Below are 10,711 nucleotides of genomic sequence, written 5' to 3'. Positions count from 1 at the left end.
AAAAGGCACAATGGTGACCGTCACATCAGGTAAAAGATGCCTTTTCATACAAATCATTGTTAGTCAACAATTTTAAATCTAGGTTTTATCTTTTTTATTGTGAAAGTTTTTGTATGTTGAGTGTGTTGGTGTACTATACTGTGACTATGGTTTTGACTACTGGGGAAAAGGAACAATGGTGACCGTCACATCAGGTAAAAGACGCCTTTTTATACGAATCAATGTTTGTCAACAATTTTAAATCTAAGTTTTATCTTCTTTATGGTGATAGTTTTTGTATGTTGAGTGTGTTGGTGTACTATACTGTGATGGTGCTTTTGACTACTGGGGAAAAGGCACAATGGTGACCGTCACATCAGGTAAAAGACGCCTTTTTTATACAAATCAATGTTGGTCAACAATTTTAAATCTAAGTTTTATCTTCTTTATGGTGATAGTTTTTGTATGTTGAATGTGTTGGTGTACTATACTGTGACTATGCTTTTGCCTACTGGGGAAAAGGCACAATGGTGACCGTCACATCAGGTAAAAGACACCTTTTTTATACGAATCAATGTTGGTCAACAATTTTAAATCTAAGTTTTATCTTCTTTATGGTGATAGTTTTTGTATGTTGAGTGTGTCGGTGTACTATACTGTGACGATGCTTTTGACTACTGGGGAAAAGGCACAATGGTGACCGTCACATCAGGTAAATCCAATTGTTTTCTCTCTTCAAATATAGAGATTTTAACGTATACAAACCTACCCCAGTAATTTTTCAAATACCACACATTATTAGTGTCTAGGTTTATTCAATTTCTTTTTCGTCAAGTTTTCCTTGAATGTATCTGTGTCTGGGAAGAAGTTTTTTGAATGTAGTAGTTAGTTGTTAGTTTCACTGTGATGGTCGCTTTGACTACTGGGGGAAAGGGACCACGGTCACTGTCACCTCAGGTATGTTATTTTATTCATAAAATATTGTTTGACTGGACAAAGAAATTCCTGATTCTGTCACTAAAACATTTACCACATTTTTCGCATAGTCACGACTTTCAACCATTTGTCAGTGATTTGTCAGTCATAAGTATTACGATGTACGGCACGGTATTTTGTTAACAAAGAACCTGCCCAAAATTTAAAACTTTACTTTTTAGTTCAGATGGAACGCAAAGTCAATGAGCAGCATTTAGATTTTTCTTTGAAAGTGTTGCTTTAAAACTGTATGATATGGCATTATTGTTACTGGAGTAATGAGTTTTTGCAAGAAGCATGACTTGACTTTCTAAACTGTGACAACTGGCGTTTTGACTACTGGGGAAAAGGAACGACGGTAACTGTCTCCTCAGGTAAGAACAATACAATTTAAAAAATGTAGTTTCAGTCTTTTTAGTTTTGTGTTTAAATTATATTTCAACTCCTGTCAAGTCTCAATTTCAAAAGGTGACTTTTAAACACTGCAACGAGTGCTGAAACTCAAAGTCCTAGTCTAAATACAGCAACAATAGACACCTTTAAGTGGAATTTAAAACAGTGGGGGTTCATTTTAACATTCCAGACAAGTTTTTTGTGCTTATAGTAGATGAAACATTTTCATATTAACAGCCGAGTAGATTCAGCGCTGTGCTACTATGGTGAACTTGACTACTGGGGAAAAGGAACAACAGTAACTGTCTCCTCAGGTATGAACAATACGTACTTTCAGTCTTTTTAGTGTTGTGTTTAAATTATCTTTCAACTCCTGTCAAGTCTCACTTCCAAAGGGCGACTTTTAAACACTATCGAGTGCTGAAACTCAAAGTCCTAGTCTACAGTAACGATAGACACATTTTAGTGGAATGTCACAAACACGTTTTTGTGTTTATAGTTGATGAATCCTTTTCATATTAACGGCTAAGTAAATTCAACGATGTGCTACTATCATGGGTACGAAAGGGTACGATGGTAACAGTTTCTTCAGGTAAGAATGAGGAAATCTCGTACTGTAAGTAAAATGGTGAAAGAAAAATAATGTCTTTTTGATTATTTTTGTTGACTTTAACTCCTTCCCAACAACAGACTTACTAATCAATACCAAAAACTGTGTATTTAAAGTAATATCTAACATGAGGGTGCCAATAATTCTGTTTAGTTTTTGTCCAAAAATGGAAAACAAAAACATAAAGGTATGTGGATGGAGCTATGATGGAAATATTCACATTCGGCATATTATTGTGTGTTGTTATGGGACTGAAAAAAGCCTTGTTTTTTATGTTAGGTAATTCTTCATGGAAATGTGTTTTGATAATTAAGTTTTTATTATTTTTATTTTTATTTTCTAGGCACTCCATCTGTTCCGACTGTGTTTCCTCTGATGCCCTGTGGTTCCGGGACAACGGAGACTGTCACTCTTGGTTGCTTGGCCACTGGCTTCACACCCTCATCTCTGACATTCACATGGAAAAAAAATGGGGCTTCCTTGGTGGATTTCATCCAATACCCTCCAGTGCAAAAAGGCAACGGTTATACAGGAGTCAGCCAAATCCGTGTCAGCAGAGCAGACTGGAATACAGGGAAGCGTTTCCAGTGTGCTGTGTCCCACTCCACAGGAAACAAAGAAACTGGAGACATTTTTAAGCCAAGTAAGACCTATGCTTAACTATAAGAACTTAATTGGTCATTTCTAGTGCATGGTACTGCACTGCAATGTTTGTTATTATTATTATTATTTTATATAAGTAGTTAAATACTGATTTAAAAAAAGGCCTCATTGTGAATTTTACAGTGCAGTGCTCATAAGATACAATCTGATAAGGATCAATATTTATTAATTTTTATCATTATTACAGCAATGTTTTATGTGAGATATTTGGCTAGCAGAAATTGGTCAGAACACTCATCTGATTCAAAGTAAACAAAATTGTGTGGGGTTTTATGGAAAATGCTATATTTGTTTGCTTACATCATTGTACATTGTGTCATTCAAAGGTAACATGCATATAACTCCTCGAAACAGTGAGGTGGAATTAGAGGGCTAAGGCTTGTTGATTTGTATTCAGCCGCTGATTTTTTTCTTTGCGCCTCTCCAAGCACAGAAAACTGACGTGTGCTCTGCTTACTTCCACCTGTCTGCGTATTCTCTGTCTTAACTGTGTCGATATTAACATACAAAGGAATTAACACATTATTAACATCCATGTTTGCTTGCCAGAAGAGTACATGTATATGCAGAAGTGAGTGTTAAAGCTGTGCTATTCTCTCATGAGTATTTTTGTTTTCCTTTTAGTCACAGTTTGTGCCATCCCTGTGTATTTGTTTGTGCATGTTACCAAGCACAGTGGTAAAGCCATATATTTCAGTACATCTCAATAACATGATCAATGAAGCACATTATTCTTCTGCATATATAAATATATGTGTATGTATATTACACCCTGCTTCTGCATACATATATCTGTGTGTGTGTGTGTGTGTGTTTGTCTTTCAGAGGAGTTTTTTAACCCACCAGATGTTAAAGTGTTGGCCTTTCCCGAGCAACACACGACTTCCTTCCTCTGCTTAGCCGAAAACTTTTCACCAAAGGTTCATGAGATCAAATGGCTACAAAATAACAAGGAAATCGTCGGCAATAGTGTGATCAAAACACACAATGATGGAGTGAAAATTGACAATGGTACAGTGTACACTGCTACAAGTATTCTCACAGTGGACGCCAATGTTGTGGCTGAAAAAACTGAAGTTACCTGTAGGTTTAAGGGAAAAGGTGAAAAGGGTGATACTAACACAGACTTCGTTTTTCAGTACAACCCAGAAATACCATGTGGTGAGTAAACTTTTAACTTCTTCTTCTTTGAACATTCAAATTGTGTTATTTTGTCACTGATTCCACAGTAGCCTAATATCTCACATCATTTCTCATTCAGTGAGGGAGGGATGTACTGAAGCGGATGCTGAAATACACATTGAGGAACCCAAACTGGAAGACCTGTTTTTGAGAGAACTTGGAACATTAAAATGTAATGTCATCATAAATAATCCACCCATTGATACAATTTCTTGGGAGAATGAGAATGGAAAGAAATTGGTAACAGAAAAGGTGGACACAAATGGAAAACACAAAGAAATCTCCCTTCCACTTGATATCACATTGCATGAATGGAGCCAGGGGATTAAGCGCTTCTGCGTTGTGGAACGTAGTGATTGGAGTTTCCCAGTGAAGAAACCCTACGAAAGGACTACTGGTAAGACTATTCTGATTCTGCTCGCCATGCTAACAGTCTAATTGCTAATGGTTGTTTGTCAGTGCATATTGTATTGAAGTCTTGTTACAGCACCATGGGCACTTTTACATGTGGTAGGAGGCTTAACTGTGCTCTCATGTTTGCAGGAGAGGAGATGCAACGTCCATCAGTGTTTATGATGCCCCCAATAGAACACACTAGGGCAAAAACAGTGACCCTGACTTGCTATGTAAAAGACTTCTTCCCTCGGGAGGTTTTCGTCTCTTGGCTTGCTGATGACGTAGCAGTAGACTCCAAATATGAGTATAATACCACATTGCCCGTTGAAACCAATGGATCCTATTCTGCTTATGGCCAGCTATCACTCAGTCTTGATGACTGGCAGAAAAAACCAGATATGGTTTACAGCTGTGTAGTTTACCACCAGTCTATGGTTAACAATACTAAAGTCATTATCAGATCCATTGACCAAAGAATATCTGAAAAGCACAACATGGTCAACCTCAACATGAACATCCCGTGCCCGACCCAGTAGATGTCATTTTGTGTCGCTGTGTCTTCTGATGTTTGTTAATGTTTGTTGCTTGTGATATGACATTGTGTTTGTCGTTTTCATTCAGTTTCAAAATCAAAATAAAAAAAAAGCACTTTGCAACTCTGTTGTTGTTTGTTGCATGTTGTACATGTCTTTATTCGACCAAGATTCTGTGTTATATGTTTATGTACACGCTCAGCGTTAATCTACAATGCAGCCTCAGTTAATTGGAACTCATGACTCGGTCATTTTAACGTCACGTTCAACATTATGTTCACTACACTAAAAATGTCATCACTTTAACACCACTCTACTTCAGACACAAATTCTATATTTACAAATCACTTACAAAAAAAAAAGGAAAGAAAGAAAGAGTAGATGCATGGACATTGGTGTTGTGTCTTTGTGTGTGTCTGTTTCTTCTGGGTCTTGTACCAGAAACCCCCAAAAAAAAAAACTCAAATCAGCTTGGATCAACTCTGAATTCTCAGTTAGACAATCAATACATTCATAAGTATCACATCATGTGTATCACACATATAATGGAGTCTTTGCAAATCAGTGTCACTGTGGGAGCCCTTTAATCAATGCAATCAACTATTTCATAAATTGTTTTAGGGTTAGATGTCAAATCATTAGCCTACTTCACTACACTTGAAGTGAAATATGTAACAATAGATAAATAAGCTAGTACTCGTTTTTAGTTCTTGATTGTTTGACTGGTAGAATCGGATCTGTGGGGTCAGTAGTGTATAACTATACTGCAGGAAATGAATTTATTGTTCGTCTGGCTGTGGGTTGTCCTTGGTATTCACTAAATACCTATTGTACATTCAATGCAGTGATTCTGACTGAATGGGATAGTGACAAGGAGGCAGAAGATAACATGAGAAATACTGCCATCATCTTCATCCTCCTCTTTCTCATCACCCTGCTGTTCGCAATTGGAACCACTGCTTTCAAGGTAACAATGACCTTATATATTGGAATAATGTTGTTAAAAAATTCTTCATTAACCAGTCACAGTGACACTTATAATACAAATTAGCAAACTATACTTGCAATGTGACCGGTGGTAAAACGAGAAACATTTTGAACTTTAACTAATTTAATTATGTTTATTGCTGTCATTTTTAAAGTTATAGCATGGTGTATATAATCGACATGCAACAAAATGCTCCCCTCACTGATGAGTCTCAAAATAATGAATCAAATGAATTCACCAAACTACAAAAGAGTCAATTACCACTGTGCCACTTAATACTGATTCTTTAGAAAATCAGTTATCTATAACAGCTCTGAGCTGAAAAAGACCATTTGAATTTAAAAGGGTCCCAATGGAAACTCTTTACAAGAGTGTAGTGCAATTTTTATAATGCAGCAATGTGATATTGCTCATTTAATATAGTTCCATTATAACCACAAATTTAAGCGGTGATTCGTGGTTTGAATTGGTGGTTCAGAATCATTAATGTTTTCTTTTTTCCGTCTTTTCAGGTTAAATGAAACAAACTTGATGTAAAAAAACAAAATCTTTTCACATATTTTTCTTAAAAACTCAGTGTCATGTAAGTAATTGCAGCCATTATCCATAACTGTGTGTTTGTGTGTGTGCGTGTGCATGTGTTTTTAAATAAATGTTCACATGAAGATAACTAATCTTGTTACGGCATTTTTTTTTTCTCTCTTTTATTTTGAATGAATATAGTTCATTTTCATTTGTGGGAGTTTATTGCACAAAACTCAAAAACTGTGATGTTTTATTTTTATCTCTCTTTTTTGTTTTATTATGTGATGTGCGGTTCAGTCCATCACCTCCCAGGCACCTGGACTCAACAGACCTTGTTCATCTCCACATGAAAATGTGCAGGTTTTACAGTCTGTTCGTTTTCTTGCCGTTAATAGACTTGAGATCTAAACTCTTTGTCAAAAAGTCATAAGATGGCCCGCTAAATCTGTGGGACAACGTATGTAAACAGACCTGAAATATGTAAATGTACATTCTGTTACTCTTACTGGCATAACTCCACCTCACACCTGTTGTCTGTGACGCACCGTTGATTTCTGCATTGTTTCACTTCTCTATTCCGGGCTTTTTTGGGGTGTGGGTGTTACTCAATGTTTCTGCTTGCCGCTTGCTGTGATCGCTCTGCCCTGTCACACCGCAACATCTGTGCAACAGACTTATTCCACAGCAACAGCCCTAATTCCACCTGACTGTAAGAAACCACACACTCTCAAAGTATAACTCTGCCATCTAGCCTAAACATAAAGACATTACATTTAGAACTGAGACTACACAGTTGGTTATCTCAGAGAAATTTGAAGGTATGTATAACTGAAAGATTAAATTCAGCATTACATTTCAGAATGTTTACATCTAATATTTGGAATAAGGCAAGTAAATACAAAACTAATTTGATCTTTCTCTCTCTCTCTCTTCCTCAGAAATCAAGGTTATCTCACCAAGTATCACATTGAACTCTATCTGGGAAGATAAATTAACAGTCAAACTCATCTGCACCCTAAGTGGCTTCTTTCCAGACAAGTTGAGTGTGGCGTGGCAACAGGACAACCAAACTTTAAGTAATGTCCCACTTCAGACAAAGTTGTGGAGCATTCAGGGAGTGGAGAAAACCTTCAGGCTTGACAGTGAGATTGAGCCAGACAACACAGAATGGGAAAGTGGCTCCTCATTTAAATGCATGGCTTCTCACGAGGGAAAAGAATTTACGAAAACAATCAATATTTGTCAAGGTATGTATGTCTGACCATCTCATTAATAGCATTGCTTTAATACCACTGATGTTGAATGACAACACAGAATTGTGTCCACAGTGCATGCAAGTGTCCCTCCTTCCATTGATGTGAAGATTCCCAGCTTCAGGACTGTAATGACAGCATCTGTCGTGAAAGCAACATGTTCTGTCCAAACTGTGTTTAAAGCTAAGGTGACCTGGCTGATGGATGGAAACGTTGCACCAGATAACATAGTGGGAAAGACTGCGAACGCAACTCATATAAACAGTGATGTGACGGTTCCCTCTAGTCAGTGGAAACAACTCAGATTTATATCTTGTCAAGTTGACTACAAGTGCTTTTCATCTGTTCAGAAGAGAGTAAATGTTAGAGGTAAGATGACTTGACATCATGAAAATTGTACATATTATAACTGCAAAGACTGTAAAGTGTTAATATTGCTGTGCTTCCTCATCCAGGACCTGAGGTTAGAGCTCCATCGGTAGAAATCAAGCGATCTCTCCCAGATTTGTTGAAGGGAAATAGTGCTGTGCTCAAGTGTGTCGTCACACCCCGCTCCCCGAGTGACCTCTATGTCACTTTTCAGGCCAACAGTGTTGACATCTCTGAAAAGCTGTATATTGATCTTCCTGAGGCACCCGAACGCCATTCAATTACCAGCAGCTTCACTGTGCCTCAAAGTAACTGGAAAAAAACCACAACATTTACCTGCAAAGTCCATCAAGGCTTCACCGCCCCCTTCACATCAAAGTCAACTGCAAATATATTTGGTGAGAAAGTCACCCTTCTTTCCCAAACAGTCGGTTTTAATGTTTCACACTTGATTAATCTGCAGTGGTTCTATTCATTGATTTGCTTTAGAGGATCCTTCTGTGGAACTTTCTTCGGTTCCCAGTGGAGAATCAGGACCACAAAGACTCTTATGCTCTGGAAGGGGATTCCACCCCCAAATTAAATGGTTTCCTGAGTCCCAGCAAACATCCCCAAAAAATGACTTCACCATGGGAGTGGATGGACACGTGGACGTAACCAGTCAACTTCATGTCCCTCAAACAGAGTGGGAAACAGGCAAAGTCTTCACTTGTGAAGTGTCTGACACATCTCTGATGAAGAAAATCAACAAAAGTGTCAGCCTCTGCTCAGGTACAACTGAATCCATGTGTTACGATTGATGTTTCAGCCTCTTAGTAGTTTATTAGTCAACTGATGAGAATTTGTGACATTTTTCTACTCTTTTTTCAGTGACTCCAGCATCATTTCAGAAGGTTGGCGTATATGTTCAGGGACCCCCACTTTATGAGTTTCATAAAAAGGGGCATGTGACAATCACCTGTCTTCTAGTTGGCCGCCGGCTTGATCATTTCATCATCACTTGGAGAGTCAATGGGGCCATGAAACATCCGTCGAATTTCCATAGCGAGCGACCAGTAACTCACAATAACGGGACAGAGACTCTGCAGAGCTACTTCAATGTTTCGGCAGAAGACTGGTATGCTTATAAACCGGTGTCCTGTGAGGGAACGCACCGATGCTCCAAAATCGGGTACAAGGAACAAATAAGCAAAAGCAGAGGTATTGTTGTAGCTCCCTTCCAGACAGCAACACACACTCATAGTTTAAAAATATGAATTCAGCATAATTTAGAAAAAATTGTCTATAAATAAATAAAAAGTCTTCTCATTCACTGTTGTTTTCATTTTGTTTCTCAAGACCTGCACCAGCCGACAGTGAAGATAATACAGCCAAGTGCCACTGAGCTCGCCCTGTCAGAATTTGTCACACTTGTTTGCCTAGTTTCTGGATATTATCCATCCAATATCATGGTGTATTGGGAGGAAAATGGCCAGAGACTTCCATCAAATCGCTTCACCAACGGCGCTGCATGGACTTACACAGGGAGCAGCACTTATTCAATGAGCAGCAGACTCAACATATCCAAAAATGAAGACAAGGGGTCTGCATATTGTTGTTCAGTCAGACATGAGTCATCTGAAATACTTTTTCAAAGCACCATAAATAATGTGTTTGGTGAGTTCTGTGTCAATTGCAGGTTTTTCTTCTTCTTTTTTGACTACTCCCTTTGTCTTTCTCTTGAATCAGTGTTGCTAAATAGCAGTAGTAACTGTAATGACGAACTAAGCATAATGCCTATAACTTTTGATATTAATCAAAGGAATTTATGATTTTGCCTTTGAATGCCTTCCTGAAATTTTCCCTTGTGACAGTGAATATGCTTGCATTTCTTCTTGCTCGTTGACCTTCTTCAGAACCAGTTAATGACAAATAAACTTTTTTTTGACAATTTTTCCAGCCACAGTGACCCACAGTGAACCTTCTGGCACCTTGCTCCAGGGTAAAAAAGAACTTGTGTGCCTAGCGTTTGGCTTCAGTCCTGCATCTATAAACATCACCTGGTTTCTTGATGATTCCATTGAACTGTTGGACTTCAATACTAGTGAGCCCCAAACGAGCCAGAATGGAAAGTTCAGTATCCAAAGCCACCTTCGTCTGTCCAAAGTCAACTGGTTACCTGGAGCAACCATTACCTGCAGGGTGACGCATGCAAACACCATGCTATCCCTGAACATATCTAAACCAGGTGTTAGCTTGTCTCTTGATGTTTGTTTTGTAATAAAAAGCTTCATTTACACACTGGGTCAGTACTCACTTTTAAATCTAACCTGTGCTAAATCTCATTTTAATTCTTTCACAGACACATTGGAGCACTGTCTTTTTTTAGATGACATCTTGTATGCGGACTTGTATCAGGACATAGGTGCGGAAAGCTATATCACTATAGTTTTCCTGCTGTTTTTCCTCATCGCTGTCATCTATGGCATCTCGGCGACCATATTTATGGTAGGACAAAGCAACTGTTGCCATTTTGAAATTTCAAAGTTATCATCCAATACTTCATGTTAACACTATGGTTGTAATACTTGTGTTATGTTTAAAAACATTTGTCTGTATTCTTAAAGTGAACTTAATATTCATTCCCTCTTTCTTTTCTTCTTTTAGACCAGATGATGATCACAGGAAAGATATTCTCTCGTCTTACGATCCAAATGACATGGAGAGGTCACATTTATTTCTTTTCTAAGTTTTTTTTTGTTCATGTTTTTTCTATTTCTCTTACTTGGGACTACATTCATTTCTTTTGATTTATTCTTCATATGTTGTCTTTCAAATACCAATATAATAAACACATGTTCAGTGA

The 10,711-nt window shown here is 37.8% G+C and overlaps 1 protein-coding gene across 12 annotated transcripts in view; it reads left to right on the top strand.

Annotated features, from left to right (window-relative positions):
• ighd (immunoglobulin heavy constant delta) overlaps nt 1-10,711 on the top strand; it is a 39,025-nt gene extending 28,314 nt beyond the window's left edge. For 5 of the 12 annotated variants that reach the window (XM_044051103.1, XM_044051102.1, XM_044051104.1 and 2 more), the window contains exons 4-13: nt 2,301-2,600; nt 7,183-7,491; nt 7,573-7,866; nt 7,953-8,264; nt 8,356-8,637; nt 8,737-9,066; nt 9,205-9,522; nt 9,806-10,093; nt 10,208-10,353; nt 10,513-10,711. In XM_044051103.1, the coding sequence (XP_043907038.1) occupies nt 2,301-2,600; nt 7,183-7,491; nt 7,573-7,866; nt 7,953-8,264; nt 8,356-8,637; nt 8,737-9,066; nt 9,205-9,522; nt 9,806-10,093; nt 10,208-10,353; nt 10,513-10,521 (2,588 nt within the window). In that variant the 3' untranslated portion in view covers nt 10,522-10,711. The other 7 variants (XM_044051095.1, XM_044051096.1, XM_044051099.1 and 4 more) reach the window with 6 other exon arrangements.

This window comes from Solea senegalensis, linkage group LG19 (assembly GCF_019176455.1).
Source record: "Solea senegalensis isolate Sse05_10M linkage group LG19, IFAPA_SoseM_1, whole genome shotgun sequence".
NCBI lineage: Eukaryota > Metazoa > Chordata > Actinopteri > Pleuronectiformes > Soleidae > Solea > Solea senegalensis.
Note: the sequence above shows the minus strand (reverse complement) of the source record. Positions and strands in the feature narration are given on the sequence as shown.